The following is a 25016-nucleotide window of genomic DNA, read 5'->3' as shown; positions in this document are numbered from 1 at the left end:
TGTCTTATATAATTTACCCTTTGACCCATACACACAGATACCATGTTAATGAGAAAAGAGATGTGTAGACAAGCTATCTGAGAAACAATTAATTTAAGAGATGTAGAACACTTCTTGAATGGATTGTTTAAATTACCAGATCAGAATAAGTTTTTTTGTTTGTTTTTTTATTTTTATTTATTCATTTTAGAGAGGAGAGAGAAAGGGAGAGAGAGAAGAGAGACAGACAGAGAGAGAAGGTGGGGAGGAGCTGGAAGCATCAACTCTCATATGTGCCTTGACCAGGCAAGCCCAGGGTTTCGAACCGGCGACCTCAGCATTTCCAGGTCGACGCTTTATCCACTGTGCCACCACAGGTCAGGCAAGATCAGAATAAGTTTTTGATGAAATTAAGAAGTGAATTATTTTTCATTCTAATAATTAGATAAAACATGATAAAGTTAAAACTAAATTAAATAAGAAAATTACATTGTTTTCCCACTGTGCTCTCCATTTGGGTAAACAAGCATGGACAAGATAATTTTAGTCTCTATATTCAAGAAGCTTACATTATAGTAGAGGGGACCAGGAAAACATAAAGAAACACATACATGAAATAATGAGAAGTTACAGTAGATATTATGAAAAAAACAATAGCAGCAAGAGAGACTTTCATAGATAACGACAAGGTAAATTATTTGACATTGTGGACATAAGAGAACGTTGTGGAAAAGTAACATTTAAGTGAAAACATGAAGGATAGGAAGAGATTAATCTGAAAATAATTGGGAAAAAATATTTCAGGTAAGCTCACGTACAGACAAAGGCAACGGTGGTACCAGAAGAGGTTGGGGAAATAGACAGGAATTAAATAATGATGAATTTTATGAGTTGTCCTAATGATTTTTATATTTCAGATAAAGAAATAAGCCATTAAAGATTTGAAAAAAGTTGACATATTTTGATATAGGTTTCAAGATCATTTTCTTTGAGTAGATAATAGATGCAAAATGAGATTCAGTTGTCTGCATAAATAGAGAAGATTGCCTGAACTAGAGTAGGAAGCAATAGAGGTAGAAAGAAGTGAACTGAGTGAAAGATGAATTTTCAGTGCAGAGTTAATAGTAGATTAGTTATATTTATAAATTGAGAGGAAAAGAAAATGTGATACAAAGAGGGTGAAACTTAGGTTTCCCTAAAAGATAAAGAAGAAATTGTTGTTGTCTCTTACCTCTTTCATGTCTTCATAGAATAGGTAGAGGATACGATAATCTTTCCTTTTCTCCCACCAGCCTTTCACATGATCATACCAAGAACCAAAAGCCACTACATTGAAAGATAAAATCTTTGCAAAATTAAAACTATTGTATTTACATGAAATAATTGTTACATCGTTAAATGTTATTTTAAGTCATCACTATCAATATATATATATATACATATATACTCTTACTTATTTATTCAAGAAAAAGAGGAAATATATCAAATCACCTCTGCTCTCACTGAATTTACAGTAAGTCTAGTTTGAAAGAATGAAATACTTCTGTAATGGGATGAATTGTGTTTCCCAAAATTCTTAGTTTGAAGTGCTAAACCCTAATCAGTTTTTCAAAATATGACTAAATTTAAACATGGAACCTTTAAAGAGGCAATTAAGTTAAAATTGAGGCCACTAGAGTAGTCTCTAATCCAATAACTAACAATTCTCAAGCCTTAAAATCCAATAAAATTTGCTTTGCTATGTTTCAGGGCTTTTTTCTTTCTGATTTCTTTCTTTTTTTCATAGGAAAATATCAGTTTTATGGCTGTCTCACCATTGTATTTTGGAAGATTATTTGGTTTCACAAGATCACAGCTAAAGATTAACTTTGTCTTAGGATGAATCATACCTTAATTACTAGCTATACCTGATTTATATAATATTTAGATGAGAGTTCAGATTCAGAGTTAATGCTGAAATAGTTTAAGACTGCTAGGGCTTTGAGGATGGAGTGAATGCATTTTGCATGTAAGCACATAAATTTGAGGGGACAGAAAACAGAGTATTATGGGTAAATTGTGTCAACCTCTAAATTCATGTGTTGAAGTTCTAAGTCAACACCTTAGAATGTGACTATCTTTAAAGGAAATGTCTTAACAGAGGTAATTAAGTTAAAATGAAGTAATTAATATGGGTCTGTGGAGGTTTAGAATGAGTCTCGCCAAGATGTGCCACTCTGACATGCAGATTATTTCAAGCTAAAAACAATCAAGGCTCAGATGCTCAGAAAGTAGCTTTGGCTTTCCCCTCTACTAACTAAAAGAACTTAAGATAGTGGATTTGTTCCAAAAATTTGAACTAGCTATGTTAGACAGGAAGGAACTTAGAAAAAACCCATTGGATCAAAGTCCTTCATGTGTCCCATTGTTTCAATATGGTCCATAAACATTTATTTACTAAAAATCTCCTTATACGTTTGCTTTACTTCCCTGGTTCAACCTCCTTGATCCAGAATGACATATATACCTCATTTTGCCTTCCTGTCCTTGAAATTTTTATGTTTCTGTGAATTCCCCATATGCAGGTGTTAAAACTTAATTTTTTTCAAGATAAATATTTTTATTGATTTAAATTTATTGTGTTTACTTAGATTCAAGTGTCCCACCGAATACATCTCCCCTACCACTGTGTTCCCCTCAATATCCCCTTTGCCTCCCTCCTTTCCAATGCCCTCCCCTGTTTTCTCCATGATTTGATTTTTTGCTCACTATAACGCTGTGTTATATATATATAATTTCACCAATCTCTTTCCTTTCTCTGATCTCATCCTCTCATCCCCTTTCCCTATGACCACTTTCCCTCTGGTCCCTTGATCCATCCTCTGTCTCTATTCTGTTCCTCAATTCACATTGTTCATTGGATTCCTCAAATGAGTGAGGACATATGATATTTTTTTTCTCTGCCTGGCTTATTTCACTTAACATAATAGTTTCTAGGTCCATCCATGTTGTCACAAAAGGTAAGATTTCCTTCCTTTTCATGGCCCCATAGTATTCTATTGTGTATATGTGCCATAGCTTTTTAATCTACTTGTCCACTGATGAACACTTGGGCTGTTTCTAGATCTTGGCTATTATAAACAATGCTGCCATAAACATGGGGGTGCATTTTTTCTTTTGAATCAGTGATGTGCTGTTCTTAGGATATATTCCTAAAACTTGATTTTCTTTTGTTAATCTGCTTTATGTTATTTTAATTATTCTACCAGTCAGAAGAACTAAGTAGGAAAGGAGAAATTTTTCACATCCCTGACACTTTCTAATCCAATATGACTGGACTCCTTATAAGAAAAGGTAATTACAACCAAGACATATATAAAAAAAAGACCATGTGATGACACAGAAATATAATGTCCATCTATAAGTCAAGGAAAAAGATCTCAGAAGAAATCAAACATAAGGACACCTTGAAGGAAGGACTTCTAGCTTCTAAAACTGTAAAAAAAAAAAAAATCTGTTGTTTAAGCCACTTAGTAGTACTTTGTTGTGGCAGCCTTAATAAATGAATATAATTTTTGATAATTAAAACTAGAAGAGCAAAATATCTGATAGTAATTCAGACAGTAAGTGGTACAGAGTTCACAGGAAAGGGAAAGAGGGAGGAAAACCAAAGGGATGGAGAGGTGAAGAAATGACTGTGGAGGATGTACACTATATCTTGTTCTAAGAAGATCTGGGTATTAATAATAAGAATGAATAGACATACCATAGACAGAGAACAGTCCAAAGGCAGGAGTACAAATTTTGCAAAATACCACTAAGATATATATATATTTGTCTTGAACATTTTTTATTGAAAAATATTTATGTGAAAATTAAAAGTAGAGTTACTACCATGGGTATGAGTATATTTTCCTGAAAGAGAGGATAAACAGACAGAAAAAAAATCTTGAGGATAAAAATCTTCATTCAAGGATTTTCAGTTTACAGAATAAAAGTGAAGGAATAGTAAATAAAAAGGAGTACAAAAATATGTATAAAATTCAAACAATACAATGATATGGACAGCAAAAGAAGAAAGCAATGAGCAGTAGTCACCAAGTATTAATGAAACAATAAGACTAAGGTCTGAAAAATCTATATGTCACATATTTCCCAAAAATCATTAAAGGGAAGGGAAAACTATGTACTCTTCTTCTATTATCTTCCTAATGCAATAGTAGAGTGCTGGGCACATATTAAGTGTATGATAAATACAAAATTTATATCCAAACTTTATATCTCCTTCTAAAAAAAAGACTCTTTATTATGGAACTTCATGATTAAAGAGTTGGACTCACCCTTCCCATTCATGAATTTATCCAGAAATTCCTCCCAGGTACCAGGCTCTGGGTGTATTTTTGCCATTTGGTAGAAATAATAGTAAGACACAGCCACATCTTTAGCATTTCGTGCTACATAGACCATCTGTGGGGAAATATAAAAAACCATAATTTTTTTTTATTTTTTAATGGTTTGTAAACTTTTGTTTACCTTGACAGAATGTTTATTTTCTCTTTCTTATTTCCTTCTTGATCTGGGTATGACTATATCCTTACATAAGATATTCACACCTACTTAACTGTTTTAACACAGAGACTTCCCATCTCTCACATGCCCGTGTTCTCATTAGCCTTTGAAAAGAACATCACTTGAAATACTGAAAACCAAGTATAATAAGAATTATAGTAAATATTAAATTAATAAAATTAATATTGTTCTAAAATTTAGAATATTTTTATCATTACTTACTAAAACTAATAAGAAGAACCAGTAATTTTTAGAGTTTAAAAATTTCTTATTTTTTATTAAAGAAAATACTATTTGGCTAAAATTAGTCAATAAAGATTAAACATTCTTTATTCTGTCCATGTTTATAATGATTAGTGTAAAATTAAAATTTATTTTATGGTGAAGGCCTCCAGTCTACTTAAAGGGAGAAATCTCGGACATATTTCCAAATAGAAATGACATTGTTATATTTCATTGGTAATTGGGCTTTCAGTCAAGTCCAGTAAACTCCATTAGGTCTAATTCTCCCCTGAAGCACCCATGCAAAACATATTCCTAAGGAAAATGCATTCAGGAAGAAATCTGCTTTTATGTAAGCCAATTCAGAGCTTCCTTCTTCTCTTCCAATTGATAAGAAAAGGAAATGAAAACTTTATATGCCCAAGTAACTAGTAGTAGTTCTCATATTCTGGGACAAGAATAAGAGAAGAAACGGAATGCCTGAAAAAGAATCTTGCAAAAGATTGAGTACAGAATTCTAAGAGTTGAGACTCTGCTGCTGAGGTAATTTCTTGAGAAAATACTATCTCTTATAAACATTATCAATTGCTTCCTATTTCAATACCAGGAGACTATGGTAATGAACAGTTTTTTGTTCCTATCATCATCACCTTAAAATCTTAATAAGGTCTCCTTCCACTTGCCTCAGTGTGGACAAAAATCTATCTAAAAGATACCCTCTAGTTCTCTCAATAACAAAGTCATGTGATTCTGGGGGCTTCTGTGATTTTTTAATTTCTGGAATAAATAGTACACCTTAGTTCTACTTCTTATCATTTTTGTTTTTTATTAGATTTAAATGAGAAAGGAAATCACATGTACAAAGACTTTTTGTATAACAAAGTTGAAAGTGTAAGCCACCAATTTTTCAAAAGAAAAACAATAGCTATTTTGGTCATTCCATTAAAGATATTGTGGTAAAGCATACTCTTTCACAGATCTAAGATTAATGACTGCCTACCTTCCCAGATTCACTTTTTCACTACACTGAATCACTTGTAAAATTTGACAGGTCTTGCTGTTTTACATATGTTTGCCTATGTACACGGAGTTTTCTCTCTGTAAAATGACCCAGGCATCTGAAAAAAAACCTCCTATTGTCTTTAGGATACTGATCTAATTTTTCTTCATTTATAAGATGTTAATTATCCCAGAGTATCTTTTATTTCATATATTAGCACTTATCTTACTAATGCATAATGATTTTTCATATACATACATATATATAGATATGTATGTTATATATATTATATATACATATATCTTTTCTCCACTACTTGAGATATTCTGTAGGATCATATTCTGTACAAGGCAGAGGTCATTCACTATGTAAACCATTGCGTAATATAGCCCTGGAAAGTGACTTGCAAGCAGACGATGCTCTATATATTCATAGAAATTAAATAATGTAATATGCTCTTAGATAGCAGAGAATGTCCTATTCATATTTGCTTTTATAATGACAATCACAATATCTGGTATATACATGGTAGCCCTTCTGTAAATGTTCACTGATTACATGATTATTAAATGATTTTGCTTATAGAAAGCTGAAGCAAAATTCCGAAAATGAAGAAATTATAGTCAGATTTCTATATCTTTCTCTTAATAACTAATAGAAAAATATGAAAAATGAGAAAGTTGAAGTCAGTACTGATTCTATGGACATTAGAAGAACATTAAAGAAATATCATGACAAAATTCTGACAATTTAAATGAAATAAGCCAATTTCTTAAAAGATATAAAACAAAGGCAGATTTAATGGTGAATGCACAGGACAGGTGCCCCAGATCCCAACTTCTGAAGAGCTCTGCAAACCCCAACTTGACACTTTTTTCTAATGACACCAAGTTTGGTTTCATATGTGCAATTTTAACATTATTAGTACATAATATTTTTTATTTATTTAAAAATATGGTTAACAGGTACTTTTATTTTTCCCTCTCTCTTTTTTTAAAGGGCCTAATATTTTATTCTGCACCCAGGGCCTCCACCAACTTTAATCCATCTCTGGACATATTGTGCAAGGAACCTGACCAGGCTGTGGCGCAGTGGATAGTGTCAAACTGGGATGCAGAGGATGCAGGTTCAAAACCCAAGGTCACCAGCTTGAGCATGGGCTCATCCAGCTTGAGCACAGGCTCACCAGCTTGCACATGGGGTTGCTAGTTTAAGCATGGGATTGTAGACATGACCCCATGGTCGCTGGCCTGAGCCCAAAGGTCGCTGACTTGAGCAAGGCATAATTTGCTCTGCTGTAGCCCCCTGGTCAAGGCACATATGAGAAAGTAATCAACAAACAACTAAGATGCCACAACAAAGAACTGATGCTTCTCATCTCTCTCCCTTCCTGTCTGTCTGCCTCTATTTGTCCCTCTCTCTGTCTCTCTCTTTATCTCTGTCACACACACACACACACACACACACACACAAGATTGTGCAAGAAAAAGAACATAACCTGAATAATGCTGTTTCTGTTAAGTACATTAAATTTGTAATTTAAAATCTTTTCAGATATAGAAAATTCCAGATCTAGATTGCTTCTGTCATGAATTATACAAAATATTTAAGAATGCAATAATACCAATTCCAACCAAACATTTCCATAAAATTAAAAAAGAGTAAATATTTCCCAACTATGAGGCCAACATTATCTTAAAGCCAAAGGGATTATACTATAATGACAAACACATTATAATAGAAAAAAAAAAACCTACAAACCAATATCTCTCATGATCAAAGACACAATTTTTTTAACTAACATATTGTAACTAACCATTTATAAAAGACAATACATTATAACTAAATACAAATTATGCGAGATTGCTTTAATATGTGAAAATTAATTGATGTAATTAATCACATTAACAGGCTAAAATAATGTAATACAATATGATAGGTGTTAAGAGATACAGAAAAATCATTAGACAAAATCAAAAATGCAGTTCTGATAGAAGTTTAGCAAATTAAGAATACAATGAAATTTCTTCAGATGAATAAATGGTACATACAAAAAAAATCACATAGGTAACATCGTCATACTTAGCAGTGATAAACTCATTTATTTTACCAAGATCAACGCAAGAGAACTCTTACTCTCATCATTCCTATTTAGTATTATTTAGAGGGTATATCCAGTTCAATAAGTCAAGAAAAAGAAGTAAAAGGCATCCAAATTAAGAAAAAGAAAGCAAAAATGTTTTTATTTACTGACAGAATAAGCATGTATATAGAAAAACAAATTTAACCTACAAAAAAACTACTAAATTTATTAGATAAATTTAGCATGGTGTCAGGGAAAAAAATGTATGTCCATATACTACTAACAAATATTTTGAAAATAATGTGTGTTTGTGTATGTGTGCACATGTGTGAGGAGAAAGACATAGAGAGAATATCAATTAATATATCAGAAATTTTTAAAAAAGATGTCTATTATGTTATAGATATTAAACATACTTAAATATAAATGAGATTGATAATCAAAACAACAAAGCCTATAGAAGTAAACAGAAAAGATAATATCTTCATGGTTTGGCAGATGACTTTTTCAAAAAGAAATACAAAATTCTCTAACCTTAAAGAAAAAAATTATATACAGACTATCCTCAAAACTAAGAACTTTAAAAGATATGATTAGGAAACTAAAAAAAGAAAAATGCTGAGTGGATTATGATAGAAAGAAATTTAGCAAATCCAGGATGGTGGTGGAGGAGATGGAAACTACACTAAATTGAAATTACATCTAAAATATAGAAAAATCAACCTGAAGAGCCAACCAAAGACAAGCTGAGCTGAAGTCTTATAACAAAGGATTTACAGAAGAAGCCACATCGAGACTAGTATGAAGGGGAGAGGTGTGGAAAGGGCTGGCCTACTTTACACAACAAGGCTATCACTTAAAATTGAAAGAGAAATAAAGTGCTTCCCAGACATGAAAAGGCTAGAGTTCATTACCACAAAACCAGTATTAGAATAAATGTTAAAAGGTCTTATTTGAGGAGAAGTAGGAGGAAGAGGTGGTGGAGGAGGAGGAGGAGAGGAAGTGAAAGAAAGAAAGAAAAAGAAAGAAAGAAAGAAAGAAAGAAAGAAAGAAAGAAAGAAAGAAAGAAAGAAAGAAAGAAAGAAAGAAAGGAGGGAGGGAGGGAGGAAGAGGAGGAGGAGGAGGAGGAGGAGGAGAAGGAGGAGGAGGAGGAGGAGGAGGAGAAGGAGAAGGAGAAGGAGAAGGAGGAGAAGAAGGGGAGGAGAAAAGGAGGAAGAAGAGCAAGAAGAAGAAGAAAAAGAGGAAGAGGAAGAAGAAGAAGAAAGAGGGCAGAGGAACACAGTTCTAGAGAATAAAATGGCAATAAATACATACCTATCAGTAGCACTTTAAATGTAAATGACTTAAGTGTTCCAGTAACAAAACCTAAGGTAGCTGAATGGATAAAAAAAAAAATAAGACCCACATATATGTTGTTTACATGAAATCCACCTCTGAGCAAAAGAACACAAAAACTAAAGGTAAAGTCATGAAAAAGATATTTCATGCAAAAGGAGATGAGAAATAAAAGCTGTTGTAGCAATACTTATCTCTGACAAAATAGACTGTAAAACAAAAGCTAAGGACACTATATAATAATAAAGAGATTAATCCCACAAAATGATATAACCCCACTACATGTTTATGCACCCAGCATAGGAGCAACTAAATATATAAAGGATATTTTGATGGACATAAAGGGAGAGATTTAGTAATATAGTCATAAAAGGGATTTTAACACCCCATTGACATCAATAGATGGATCTTCCAGACAGGAAATCAACCAGGGAAAGAACAGCCATAAATGTACACTAGACCAGATGTGTCTAATTGATATCTTCAGATGATTTCTCCCCAAAGCAACAATATATACATTCTTTTCAAATATATAGAGAACATTTTCTAGGATAGTTCATAAGTTAGAACACAAAAGAAGTCTTAATAATTTTAAAAGACTGAAATCATATCAAGCATCTTCTCTAACCATAATGGTATAATACTAGAAATCAATAACAAGAAAAAAGAAAAAGACATGGAGTCTTAATAACATGTTACTAAACAATAAATAGATTAACATGAGATGAAGAAATAAATCAAAAGATACTTTGAAACAAATAAAATGAGAGAACAACAACCTAAACCAATGAACACAGTGAAAGCAGTCTTAAGAGGAAATTCATAACATTAAGGGTATCCCTCAAGAAACAAGAAAAATATTAAATAATCTAACTTTACACTTAAAGGAACTAGAAAAAGAACAACAAATAAAGCCCACAGTAAGAAGAAAAAGGAAACAATAAAGATCATAACAGTGCCATGACTGATGATGCAGTGGACAGAGTGTCACCCAGTAGTGCTGAGGTCACCGGTTTGAACCCCAAGCCCAGGGCACATATGAGAAGCAATCAATGGCACAATTAAGTGGAAAAATTAGTTGATACTCCACCCCTTTCTTTCTTCCTCTTTATCTTTATCATTGACATATAGATCAATGGAACAGAATAGAAAGCCCCAAAATAAACTACAATTTATTGGTCAATTAATATTTGACAATGAGCAAGAGCATACAATGTGGTAAAGATAGGCTATTCAATAAATGAAGCTGGGAAAATTTGACAAATACATGCAAAAAAATGAAACTAGACCAACTGCTTACATCATACACACAAATAAACTCAAAATAAATTAAAGATTTAAATGTGCCTGACCTGTGGTGGTGCAGTGGATAAAGCATCAACCAGGAATGCTGAGGTAACCAGTTCAAAACCCTGGGCTTGCCTAGTCAAGGCACATATGGGAGCTGATGCTTCCTGCTCCTCCCCCTCTTTTCTCTCTCTCTCTGTCTGTCTCTCTCCTCTCTAAAAATGGACAAGTCTTTAAAAAGTATTATAAAAAAAGACTTAAATGTAAGTCTCAAAAGCATTAAATTCTAGAAGAAAACATAGATAGCAACCTCTCAGACATTTCTTGTAACAATATTTTATACATATCAATATTTTATATATTCAGGCAAGGAAAACAAAAAATATAAACAAATGTGACTACATCAAACTAAAAAGTTTTGCACAGCAAAGGAAACCATCAACAAAATGAAAATAGAACCCACTGAATGGGAGAACATAGTTACTAAGGACACATTTGATAAGGGGCTAATATTAAAAATTTATAAAGAACCCATAAAACTCAAGACCAAAAAAGCAAACAATCTAATTAAAAAATAAGCAGGCCCTGGCCGGTTGGCTCAGCGGTAGAGCGTCGGCCTGGCGTGCGGGGGACCTGGGTTTGATTCCTGGCCAGGGCACATAGGAGAAGCGCCCATTTGCTTCTCCACCCTCCCCCCCTCCTTCCTCTCTGTCTCTCTCTTCCCCTCCCGCAGCCAAGGCTCTATTGGAGCAAAGATGGCCTGGGCGCTGGGGATGGCTCCTTGGCCTCTGCCCCAGGCGCTAGAGTGGCTCTGGTCGCGGCAGAGCGAAGCTCCGGAGGGGCAGAGCATCGCCCCCTGGTGGGCAGAGCGTCGCCCCTGGTGGGCGTGCCGGGTGGATCCCAGTCGGACACATGCGGGAGTCTGAGTGTCTCTCCCCGTTTCCAGCTTCAGAAAAATACAAAAAAAAAAAAAAAGAAAGAAAAAAAAAGATGCAAAAAATCTGAATAGACACTTATTCAAAGAGGACATGAAGATGGCTAATAGACATATGAAAAGATGTTCAACCACACTAATCATCAGAAAAATTCAAATTAAAACCACAATGAGATATCACCTTACACCTATCAGGGTGCTTATCAGCAATAAATCAACAAACAATTTTGGTGAGGATGTGGAGTAAAAGAAACTCTCTTGCACTGTTAGTAGAATGCAGATTGGTACAGCCACTGTAGAAAACATTATTAAGTTTTCCCAATACATTAAAAACGGAGCTGCCTTATGACCCAGCAATTCCACTACTGGGAATATATCCAAAGAAACTCAAAACACTATATTGAAGGAATATATGCAACTCTATGTTTATTACAGCATTATTTACAATAGCCAAGGTTTGGAAGCAGCCCCAGTGACCATCAGTAGATAAGTATATAAAAACGCTGTAGTACATTTACACAATGGAATACTACTGGGCTATAAAAAAGAAGAAAACTTTACCTTTGGTGACAGCATGGATGGATATGAAGTATATTATGCTAAGTGAAATAAGCCAGTCTGAGAAAAATAAATACCACATAATTTCTCTTATATGTGCAATTAAAGAACAACATAAACAGACAAACAATATAACAGATACAGAGAACAGACTGACAGCTGTTAGAGAGATGGAGGTTAGAGACTGAAAAAGGTGAAGAGATTAAGCAAATAAAATTCAACTTATAATCATAGACAATAGTATGATGATTACCAGAGGTAAAGTGGGATGGGGAAAACAGAAGAGGGTAAAGGGAGGATAAATGGTGACAGGAGGAGACTTATCTTGGATGGTAATCACACAATACAATTGAGACTCATGGACATAGATAAAAGTGCAGTGGTTACCAGGAGAAGGGGAAGGGAGGGGCGGGAGGGGAAGGGGTTTAAAGAGAAACAAAATATAGGGTGACAGAGGATGATTTGACTTTGGGTGATGGATATACAGCATAGTTGACTGTCCAAATGATGTGCAGATGTTTTCTGTAAATCTATGTACTCTGGTTGACCAATGTCACCCTGTTAAATTTAATTGTCTAAGTAAAAAAAAAGAAAAGAAATTGTACACCTGAAATCTATATATTCAATAATTTTACAAAATCATGTCACTCTACTAAATTCAATAATTTGTTTAAAAAGGAAATTTAATAAAAAATTTTGTATTGAGAGCATATGAAGAATTCCTACCTTAATAATAAAAAGAGGAGAGCCCTTATACAATAAAATGGTGAAAAATTTGAAAAGATACTTCAGAGAAAATTATATAAGCTATGTAAGGTTTTCACATAATTAATTATTAGAAAAGTACAAAGTAAAACCACAGTGAACTATCACCAGACATCTAGTAGTATGGCTAAAGTTAAATATTTTTAGTCTAGTCTTGTGTTGATGAGGATGTGGAATAACTTCAATGTTTAGAGAATATTGTTCATAGTTAAAATTGGTGCATATAATTTGAAAAGATGTTTGAAAATATCTACTAAAGGTTAACAAATGCAAACGCAAAGGCTGCAGCTATTCTGTCCCAAGATATCTAAGAAAAATGTGTACATATATTACATAAGATTATGCAGTGCTGCACTATTTTAATTGCTGACAACTATCAAAAACCCAACTGTCCAACAATAGTACCATGGGTAAGTAAGCTGTGAAACAGTCACATACACACAAAGAAATGCCTTACATGATTGGCTTTCAAATGTTAGCATGAATCAAATTCACCTGAAAAGTCTTATTAAAACTCAGGTGGCTGTACCCTTCCATCTGACTCAGTAGGTCCGAGTTTGATCTGAGAATTTGAATCCCTAATGAGCTACTTTTGCTCAGCATACCATATTTTGTGATCCAGATAGCTACATTAAGCAAAACAGAAACAAGATTACATAGCATGATAAGAATTGATCTCACAAACCTTATGTTAAATGAAGTAAGTTAAATATGCAAGGTTATATACTTTATAATAGAGACAAAACAAGCAAACTAATTCATGGTGAAAACATTCTGGCTAATGATTATCCTTAGAGATAAGGATTCTTGCCTAGAAATATACAGGAAAAGAGCTTTTGGGGTACAGGTAAAATTCAATTTCTTGATCTAGATGCTGGTTTCATAGGTACTGTGAAAATTCAGCATCCTGTAGATTATGATATATACACTTTTCTCCCTAAATGTTATGCTTGAATAAAATGATTATTTTAAAAAGTCTAATACTAATTCATAAATATATAATTGTATATAATTGAAATGATATATAACTATTTCTCAAAAATTTTAAAAATGTAACTGCTTTTTGAACCAACAATTCCATTTCTGGGACTATATGGAAAGCATACATACACCCTTATGTTCACAACAACATTATTTACAATAGTCAATATCTAAAAACAGCCCAGCCCAAGTTCTCATTAGTAGATGAGTTGATAAAATGTTGTGGAACATTTACACAAAGAAATACTACTCGAACCTCTAAAAGAAGAAAATCTTACCTTTTATGATGGCATGGATAGACCTGGAGATTATTATGTTGAAGGAAATAAGACAGTCAGAGAAGTACAAGTACCATATGACCTCACTTATAATCTATTGAACAAAGTAAACTGATGAACAAAATAGAAACAGAATCCTGGATAGAAGGAAGGGGGGTTTGGGACTGAATAATAAAAGATGAAGGGATTAAACAACAAATATATACATATTGTGTGTGTGTGTGTGTGTGTGCGCATGTGTATCACATAGACACAGACAACAGTTTGGTAATAGCCAGAGGGAAAGAGAGTAAGGGGTAAGGAGATGGGCAAATGGAAGAAGAATGGGGACAGAAAGACTTTGCTTGGGGCAACGGGTGCATGATATTTTGTATGCAGATAATGTTTTGTTGAGTTGTATCTTTGAAACCTGTGTGGTTTTGCAAACCAGTGTCATCCCAATAAATTTAATAAAAATAAATAAATAAATAAATAATTAAATAATTAAATAAATGGAAATGACAATGGATTCATGAATAAGCAGTTCTGGTGTTATTTAAATATCTATGGTTTATGAATGGAGAGTGAGTGAAGTGATTTCAAGGCAGCAAGACATTTTAGAGCACAGGAAACCTGAGAGAGCCTCAAACTTGGGCACTGAGTGCAATCCCTTAGCTATAGCTGTGAAATTTATTGATATTATTTTGATCCTTAGGCTATAGGAACCACATTATTATTTTTCAATGACTTGTCTAGGGGTTAAAACCCCTCATCTTAATTTCTGCATAATTACTGAACGAAATTACAGCACACATAAAGATTTTTTCTTTAAAATTTGCTACCTTGCAGTTATTCTTCCAAAATGAAGAAGGAAGAAGTTGAACAGGTAAGTGTGTTTTCACCAATCGAGGAGACTGCATGTTTTTCAAATCCTCAATGCCTAAAAACATAAAATTTAAATTACATTATAAATGTGTAATAATAAAGGTCAATTACAATATAATCTAAGACTTTGTAAACTTTAACCCCACTGTATGGCTTCAAATGACTATATATCTAAATGGCCTCAGATAATTCTAAAATTTACAATGTGATTTTAAAATGATAAATTCTGACTAGTTAAGCTGTTTTATTGCCTATGAATAGTAAAGATTATTGTCTTTATGAGTGTCTATAAAATCTTTAGATGTAACAATATCTTGATAAGGCAGAAATAGCAGTAGGTCAGGTGTCAAGATGTTCAAAATCTTTTCTCATTTTTCTTCCTCTTCATTTCATTTACAATAAGGGAAAATTAAGCTAGAGGATTTCAAAATTCCTTCCCAGCTTTTTTGGTATTTAAAAATACTTTTAAATTTTATTTTAATATTAAAATTACATACAATATTATATTAGTTTATATTAGTATCAGTTGTACAACAGAGTGATAGGACATTTTAATACCCTGTGAAGTGTTCACCCTGATATATATAAAGCTAGTACCTTTTATATCTTATGACTATTTTTATAACTGGCAATTTGTACTTCTTTATTTCTTTCCAGATTTCTTAGATTAAAATTCTGAGAACAAATTAAGCTGTGAGTTTCATGGTTAATTTTAAAAAATTAAGAATGTAAGACCTTATATGGCCATATGTATTTCTTGAGTCTGTGAACATCAGCTAACTAGCACAAGATATGATTCTATATTGCAGTAAATCCTAAATTTTTGATGTAAAATAATCATCCATATTCAACTGTTAAAGACTTCTGCTTGTCCTATTAATAAAAATATACTCACCAAAATGTCCTTTTGTGTAGATATAGTGTTTGTGTGAAAGAGAAGTATAATATGGGTATTGAAATAACCAAATTCTTCCTCTCTGTTATGGATATTTATGATTCAACTCTTCAAACCCTGCCTGTATCATTTTCTATCATGACTGCTCTAGATACCACAATTAGATAGGAGAATTTACTCCTACAGTGGAAAGAAACATTAAGAGAAAATACCATTTGCGATTCCAGGAATTATAAGTTCCATGAACGGCACTCGGTTGTATATCGCATCCCGTTTACACTTCTCTGCATCCCCATTGTTATAGATCAAGTCCAGTATTTCACTGACCCAGGTTGTTCCTGAGGGGAAAAAAAAAGAATAGAAAGAATTCTAAACTTTTCTGTCAAAAAAGTGTGAGAGGGTCACAAGAAGCTGTGTAACAGTAAAAACAAAAGTATGCTCTCTGTATTCATTCTTTTTCTCTTTTCTTCATTTTCCCAGTAGACATCCTTATATGTCTTGAGTACTGTGTTTGTGTGTAAAATTTAATTAAAACCATCATAAACATAAAACTTGAAAAGGAAGTAAAATATAAGGTATAAAAGAGACATTATGTAAGTAATGATAGCTCACCTTTCTGTGTGGGAGAGATGAGGGGAGCAGCCAATAATATAAATGAGTCTGAATACCATTTTTTAAATTTTCTATTAATCTCAAAAAGCTATTATTATTTGGGACTGAAGGGTACTTGGGGTAAAAATGTTCAACATTTGGTGGAGGAGTGAAGAGAAACAAAGGGGTGAAGGGAAACAAAGAGAACTTTGTGATGTTATCTGTGGTGACCAGTGTGTCACTAACAAATCAAAGACAATATATCCTGTTAGAGAACAGTGGATCAAGCCACTCTGATCTTTACAAAATTGTGTTTTAACAGCCTTTGAGAAATGGATCTAATGTACCTGAGCATATGGTCTACTTAATTTCCTGTCACTGGATGATCAGATTATTAACGTACTGTTAAAAAAGTGATTATAAGACATAGGAGGAAAATATATTTTTAACTGTTCCCATCTTCTTTCTCATTACCAAATGTGTATGACAGTATCTAAATTGAATAATCATGAGTGAAAACTAAAAAAATTAATTACATAATTAGTCTATGCAAACAGCAAAATTTTTGAAGAATGATCTGCACATGAAGACACCTTTGAATTGGTTTCAGATATTAGAGTACTTTGGGCCTTATTATTATTATTATTTTTGTATTTTTCTGAAGCTGGAAACGGGGAGAGACAGTCAGACAGACTCCCGCATGCGCCCGACCAGGATTCACCCAACACGCCCACCAGGGGCGACACTCTGCCCACCAGGGGGCGATGCTCTGCCCCTCCGGGGTGTCGCTCTGCCGCGACCAGAGCCACTCTAGCGCCTAGGGCAGAGGCCAAGGAGCTCCCCAGCGCCCGGGGCCATCTTTTGCTCCAATGGAGCCTTGGCTGCGGGAGGGGAAGAGAGAGACAGAGAGGAAGGAGGGGGGGGTGGAGAAGCAAATGGGCGCTTCTCCTATGTGCCCTGGCCGGGAATCGAACCCGGGTCTCCCTCACGCCAGGCCGATGCTCTACCACTGAGCCAACTGGCCAGGGCTGGGCCTCATTTTTATTTACTCCTTTTTTCTAAATCATGAGTACAAGACTCTCATCTCCATACTTCTAATTCAGTTACAGTGTTAAGAAGAAGATGGGTCAAATCAATATTATACTTGAATAATTTTTTGCCTGATCTGGCTTCATTCAGCTTAAGCAATGATTCATAGAACAACAACCAAAAAAAGACCTAAATATAACACATTTTATTATCTATCAATGGGTGATTAAAATTGTGGCCCTTGAAATCTGACCCCCAAAAAATGCCAGTTTAGATACGCTTTAAATTGAAAATGTTTATTACCCATGAGTTTTGAAAAGAAAAAGAAAAACCATGGTTTAGCTTATATAAAGAGTTAATTAACTTGGAACAAAATAAAAGAAAATAGTGACCAAAGAGAGCACATGATTAATTTATGTGTAGTCATCTACCTATCTAACATTTAGTATGTCAGAAAAAAATTCAACTTCAAAGAGCACCTTTGTAGATAAAACATTTGTATAATGATATCTTCCAAAGATTATTTTAATCATTTCCTATCTGTAAATATATCAAAATAGCAAAAACAAAAGAGCATGTACATTCCCAGAGATTGCCCTCTCTTTTCTAAACTTGTGTCTCAACAAGAAAATGCAAAGTAGTTTTGATCCTAAATAATTTGGTGTAAGGAGCTACTCAAAGAACAATGCAAGTAGTAAGAAAAGAAAGAAAAATAAGCTTTTGCCAAAACAAGCTTGATTTTAGTAGCTACAAAAATCTGTATAATACATTTGTTTACTTTCTGATAGGACCCATTGTTCCCAGGCAATGTTTGTAATGTTGGCACAGTAGAATCCCCTGAAATTAAGAGCTTTCCTGCCAGGATTTGTTACATATTTCTTTGAAGTGGTTTTAATATTTACCATATAATATAAAAATGTCTTTTTCTTATTATTGTTAAGAAATGAGGCAATAATATAAAAAAAAGTTGACAATAGAGAATTTAGTAATTAGATTGATCCTGGGCTCAAGTAGATTACTTTGATAAAAGGTGAAAGAGAGCCTCTTCTCTAATATTTGTCTGTACATCTATCACTGAGGAAAGTGGAAGACTCTGTCATAAAAAGATGAAGAAATAGGCCCTGGCCGGTTGGCTCAGTGGTAGAGCATTGGCCTGGCGTGCAGGAGTCCTGGGTTCAATTCCCGGCCAGGGCACACAGAAGAAGCGCCCATCTGCTTCTCCACCCCTCCCCCTCTCCTTCCTCTCTGTCTCTCTCTTCCCCTCCCACAACCAAGGCTCCATTGGAGCAAAGTTGGCCCAGGCGCTGAGGTTGGCCTCATGGCCTCTGCCTCAGGCGCTAGAATGGCTCTGGTCACAACAGAGCAACGCCCCAGATGGGCAGAGCATCGTCCCCTGGTGGGCATGCCAGGTGGATCCCAGTAGAGTGCATGCAGGAGTCTGTCTGCCTCCCCGTTTCCAACTTCAGAAAAATACAAAAAAAAAAAAAAGAAAAAAAAAGATGAAGAAATAAAAGTCATTGATTCTGAGCGAGTCATCTTAAATTCTCTTTTCTGAGACTGTATATTAAAGTCAGCAGTTGTTTAAATTTATAACAAAGTGTTTCTAAATATGTTTATAAAACATATTTAAAGTAATAATATTTCACAAAATATTTTTAAATATTAAAATGAAGAAAATATTTAAACATTAAAATGTATAGAATATTTATATATTCATATTTTATGTACCAAAATAATTTGTATGTGCAACTTTCATAATATTTATTTGAACTTAAAAATAACATACAACAGCATTAATTTTCTTCAGATAGAGCCTTCATTTAATTGCAAGCTTTTCATAATAGGAAGTGAGTTTGTCTAATTTGAGACAAAATTATCTCAGCAACTGTTATAGTGGTACCCTGACAAGTGATCTGCCGATCAGTGGGCTTACACACATAGATCAATAGCTCATCAGCAAGCACAGTTGACCCTTGAACAATGTGGTGGTTAGGGCTGCCTACCCTAACTTTTGACTGCCCAAAATCTCCACTACAGACATCCCTCTTTGTATTCACAAGAAGTTGGTTTCAGGATCCTTGTAGATACCAAGATCCCTGGATGCTCATGTCTCAGGCATACAGTCAGTCCTCTACATCTACAGATTCCCATCTCAGGATCAAAAATAAATTTCCATCTGTGGTTGGTTTTAATTTGCTGATGCACAACCTAGAGACATGGATGGTCATCTGTATATTTATTTCTCTTTTAAATTTGTAAATAATTATAACCATGCAGTTCAAACTCATGTTGTTCAAGGGTCAACTGTTCAAACAAATGAAAAGATCTTACCAGATTTGGGGTAGGTGGCGATCAAAAGGTCATCTGGTCGGGTTTCAAATGACTCCACCTGAGACCACTCCTCAGCAATGCTCCAAAAGAGAGGGACACCCTGAACATCCACTAACTCTCTTCTGAAGACATCCAGCTGGTTGTCCATTTTCAAGAGACTAGATTTTGTACAAAGAGGCACAGGTTAAAAAGTCTTTGTTTTAATAATATTTATCAAACTAAAAAATAAATGAAATTTTATTTAAAAAAAATAATACTTCCTTCCTCTAGATCTAAGCAGCCTCAGGTCACGGTACTGTGCATTATGAATCAGCAGCAAAAGAAAAAGTATTATAAAAACTAATGAGGTCTTGCACAATTTCTTTCCCGTGTGCCATTTATATGATCATATCATCAATACTCTTTGTGTGTGTGTGTTGAGCTATATATAACTTTTCCTCAGGCAGAGATTTGTGGGATATATAATAAAGTTATTGGACTTTGGAGTTAGAAGAAAGTATCTTAACCACAGTGCTGCCAATTCATTGCAATGGGAATATCTGAATAATCCCCATAACTGCACTGAATTGTCTTAACTATAAAACAGGAGTGGCCTAACTTAGTACTTCCCTCCCTTAAATTACTGGCTGGACTGGTAAACCATTCTAAGTTATCTACAAACAAACCACAGAATAAGGCATGGAGAGGGTCTAGAAGAACTCGATGTAAGTGTAGCGTTGGAAATACTACATTGCTCTGATAAACTTTTTAACATTAGTGACAATGTATGTCATCTTATATTCTGAGCAAGGCTCTAATGAAGGCACTCCTACTCTTCTTTAGCTGTTCTATGTAAAAAGTGAAAAACCTTGAAATATATCCCTCAGTCCTACTCCAAAACATGTTGTTTCCCAATTTATCACGAGCTGAGTGGTTATTTTTCTTTCTCTACAGTTCTAGAAAAATGAAACAATCTGACAATCTCAGATTTAAAAGACTTCTTGAGACCCTCTAGTAACTGCTGAAAATTCCTTCAGTAATTAAAATCAGAAGTCTCTATAGTCAATAACATAATTTAATTGTACCTTTTCCAATGTGCAATTTCTTATCTTCTTTTTTTTTATTTTTTAAGGTCTTTCCTACTCGACCCTTATCCTATCTAATGAAATACTTTTTATTTTAAAGTGCTATGAAGTTGCAGGGTACTACTGCTTCTGGGATGTTCCTGGGTGTCACTGGGGGAGGCGTATATTAATTAGATACTGGTTGTATTAGTTTGTTTTTGGTTTTTTTCACTTTTACCAAAAATATTGGGCTTTATAAATACCATAAAGTTTCACTACCAGTAGGAACTAAGTTGATTCTAGTGTTTGTTATAACTCAAAAGTAAATTTAAGACAGCATTACACTATGAGTTAATTGTATTAAAATATTACTATTTCCTGTTAATTTATCAATTTCATGGATATCTGCCTGTGAAAAGAAAGCATAAGAATTCAGAAAGTTCACAGAGGTTGCTTCTTCCCCTTTCCTTTTTCTAAATAACAAATCCTGACATATGTATTTAATAGTATTTGCTGGGAGCTACCGGGTACCAGACAGTATGCTGGGCACTGATGATAGAGCAGGTGCTGGGACAGAAAGTGCTGCATATGTACCACACCTTCATGTCTTTCTGAGCACAAAGGCTGTATTTTTCACTTTCCATTGAAATTAATTTGGGAGCAAGGACTGAGTTCTGGCTGCTGGGCTGTGGGTGATGTAAAACCTTTTCTCTACCCCCCAGTCTGCTCTCCAATGCCTTGGAGCCCTTGTAGTTTCTGTGTTCAGTTGGCTATTTTACCTGTCACAGTCTTCACGTTTCTTCAGACAGTGACAGGTAAAAATAATTCTTTATTATGTTAATCCATTGATTTGTTAATGTTGTTTGTAGGGTTATTTTTCTTTCTTTTTGCTTTTCTTTTTTCTTTTTTTTACTCCAGTGTAGCTGAACATATTATGGATAGTACAGGAAAATTCTAAGACAAAATACTTACTCTTAGAGAGCTTACAGTCAATGTGGAATTTGATAAAGAATAGATATTAACAAAGATAAGTATCAAGAAAAAAAAACATTGTAAAGAATGAAGAGTTAAATGATAAGGAAAAAATGATAACTGTAATTCATACATAAAGGATAGATAAATGAATGGAATATCCATATCATAAAACTGATAAGCCTCACATGTAGCTTCAGGATTTTTATGTACTCTATGAATTTTCCTTCAGGAATTTCATCCAATTCAAAATTTTAAACACAATCTATATTGCTGATTTATACATATAGTGTCAATATTACCAGCCTGACAAAGACTTACCTGACACCAATCTTTATGTGTCAACTGTTTTGTAAATTCAAAATGTTTAAAACTGAGGTCATTCCCATGCAACCAAACCTGCTTTTCCCACTCTGTTATTTAGGCCCTAACTTAACTAAAATTCTTTAGAAAACACACTACCGCAACATAAAACCACTCACTCTGAGTTCTAACATATCTTGTGCTAATTTAAAGATAATTAAGTTATGAGAAATGAAAAATAATTTTCTAAAATGAGATTTGCTCTTCTAAATGATAGACATAGCTTCTGACAGTCTAAAATATGTATATGTCAAATAAATATATTTTAAGTTACATACTTTATATTGTTACTCAATATAGTATCTTTACCCAATATATTATCTCAAAAGTATGGTAGAAACAGAAACGTTTCTTGCCTGCACAGTTGAAGCTGGCTTTACTTCATCTCTCTGGTTAGCCATATTTGCACTCCCCATGTGGACATAGTTTTCTTATAGAATGATATGTATTTCAGCTCACCTCTATGACCTTACATTTCTCATCTATAAAATGAGAAAATTAAAATGTATTAACTCTGAAAGCACTTCCAAATCTATCTTTCTATAAATTTGTATTTTTGGATACTGAATCATGGGTTGGCTACCATGGGAATTAGGTTATGGTCTATGTTATGACACTAAAACATCTAAACCCAATAGATGAAATACACTGAAATGAATCAGATTATTTTTCATGGTAAATTTACATTGAAGTTATATATCAATACATTGACTTTATTACAAGCTTTAAAATATTTTATATGTATTATAGTCAATAGTTCTTGAAGTACCTACTATATGCAATGCACTAATACATGCACAGATATTTTTTAAGTTCTTTTATTTAGACAATTAAATTTAACAGGGTGATATTGGTCAATCAGAGTATATAGATTTAGAGAAAACATCTCCACATCCTTTGGATAGTCGATTAAAATATTACTTTTTAAAATAAATTCTTATATTAATAAATTCTTGAAGATAAAAATGTTTATATACCAAAGCTAAATAAATATAAGTATCCTAAAATAGAATCTTTGATTGCTATTCAAAAAAGAATGGCATCTGATTGGAGCTATTAAGAAAGATCTGGAGAGCCTGACCAGGTGGTGGCGCAGTGGATAGAGCATCAGACTGGGATGCAGAAGGACCCAGGTTCGAGACCCCGAGGTCGCCAGCTTGAGCGCAGACTCATCTGGTTTGAGCAAACAGCTCACCAGCTTGGACCCAAGGTTGCTGGCTCCAGCAGGGGGTTACTCGGTCTGCTGAAGGCCCACGGTCAAGGCACATGTGAGAAAGCAATCAATGAACAACTAAGAAGTTGCAACGCACAACGAGAAACTGATGATTGATGCTTCTCATCTCTCTCTGTTCCTGTCTGTCTGTCCCTGTCTATCTCTGCCTCTGTAAAAAAAAAAAAAAAAAAAAGACCTGGAGAATAGTAATAGCATTTGGGTTCCGGTATAAGAGTTTGACAAGAATAGATGTTATGATTATTTATGAAAGTGCATAATGCATAAACATAAAGGAGAAGAAATGTATGTGAAATTTAGAAGAAGGTGAGTGGATCATGCTGACTGAAAGTTTTCTTATTTTCAGAAGAATATCTCATGCATTTATTGATTCCTTCAACAATATCAATTGTATCAACTATGTGCCAACAGTTGACCAGGCAAAAGACAGAAAAGCCTTTGCCTACATAACATTTGCTGTGTGGGGGGTAATGAAAGGCATGGCTGGAAAATTGTCCCTATTGTGGACGGCTCTGAATGTTGTGCTCCACAGTTTATCATTAATGAGGAAATGGAGGGTTATTTAAGATTTTAAACAAGAATAACATGATCAAACTAATATGGAAATCTGTGAAAAGGCTAAGAAAGGATGAGTGTAAACATATATAATTCTCATTACTTGCTAATGTTCTTGCAATGTTCAAACATAATGTAATAAGTCCACATTTTATTTCACTTATATGTTTATATTTTTAACCACTTATTCTTCTGAAGTTCTCTTGAATGTTACCACATTCTGATTGATCTTCTATATCTTTAATTCTCAGTTTCCTAAAGATATATTTAGGACAGAATTGTTATTTTTTTCTTTGTAGTCCCAAAGAACCTACTTGACTCTCTTATCTTTTCCATGGTTTTAACAACCACTTGTTAAAAGTAAATTTATCATTAGCTTATTCTGAGTTTGAGACCTATATAAACAACTGCTACTGCCTATATTTTCCCAGATGTGCTTTAGACATCTCAAATTTAATAATGAAACATTTAACTCAGAAACCTTGCTCTTCAGTAAAAAGTTTTTGTCATAGAGTTCCTATGTATATATAATTGGGTGATACCACATTCACCTCACCACTCAAGTCAGAAATATCTGAAAGTCATTTTAGATTCTGTCTTCTCATTGATTTTCCCAAATCCAATCGACTCACATACACATCAGATTCTTTTTTCAAGTGTCCCTGGGAAAAGCAACTTTTCTTCTTGAACTAGCTGAGTAGTTAAGACCATAGGGTCTCTAGATTTATAATTAATATGCTAAATCTGTCATTCCCTACCAATGTAACTCTGGAATTCAATTTTCTAATTTTAAAATGCAAGTAATGATTTACTAACTTAATGCAGCCATTATGATAGAGAAATAAAATGATGGATGTAACATGTATATTGATAAAACGTGGTGTATATTTGATAAAGGTAACCATTAGTAATACTATAATTATTATTATTACTCAGAAAAATACAGGTATGCCTTAATTTATGTCCTTATCACTGTAAACCCTGTACTATAGCAAAATGATCTTAAAATTAGTCCCTTTATCTCCAAGCTCATTTTCTCTCTTCTCCCTGCCAACTTCAGCAATATATCTCTAAAACCTGAGCAAACCTGAACAAAACCGCTTTGTTGAAAGGGTAAAGTTTAAAGAGCTTCACCATGGTTTTTAAACTTTAAACTTCTCTGACTCTTTCTC

General features: G+C 33.9%; 1 protein-coding gene across 3 annotated transcripts in view; it reads right to left on the bottom strand.

The window, feature by feature from the left end:
* Positions 1-25016, bottom strand: part of LOC136306236 (sulfotransferase 1 family member D1) — a 40376-nt gene that overhangs the window by 5491 nt on the left and 9869 nt on the right. Inside the window, exons 2-7 of one of the 3 annotated variants that reach the window (XM_066232618.1) lie at positions 22415-22540; positions 19681-19838; positions 15942-16067; positions 14792-14889; positions 4299-4425; positions 1211-1305 (exon numbers count right to left, since the gene is read on the bottom strand). In XM_066232618.1, coding sequence (XP_066088715.1) covers positions 1211-1305; positions 4299-4425; positions 14792-14889; positions 15942-16067; positions 19681-19828 — 594 coding nt within the window. In that variant the 5' untranslated portion in view covers positions 19829-19838; positions 22415-22540. Of the gene's footprint in view, positions 1-1210; positions 1306-4298; positions 4426-14791; positions 14890-15941; positions 16068-19680; positions 19839-19937; positions 20059-22414; positions 22541-25016 lie in introns of those variants that run through there. The other 2 variants (XM_066232619.1, XM_066232617.1) reach the window with 2 other exon arrangements.

This window comes from Saccopteryx bilineata, chromosome 5 (assembly GCF_036850765.1).
Source record: "Saccopteryx bilineata isolate mSacBil1 chromosome 5, mSacBil1_pri_phased_curated, whole genome shotgun sequence".
Lineage (NCBI taxonomy): Eukaryota > Metazoa > Chordata > Mammalia > Chiroptera > Emballonuridae > Saccopteryx > Saccopteryx bilineata.
Note: the sequence above shows the minus strand (reverse complement) of the source record. Positions and strands in the feature narration are given on the sequence as shown.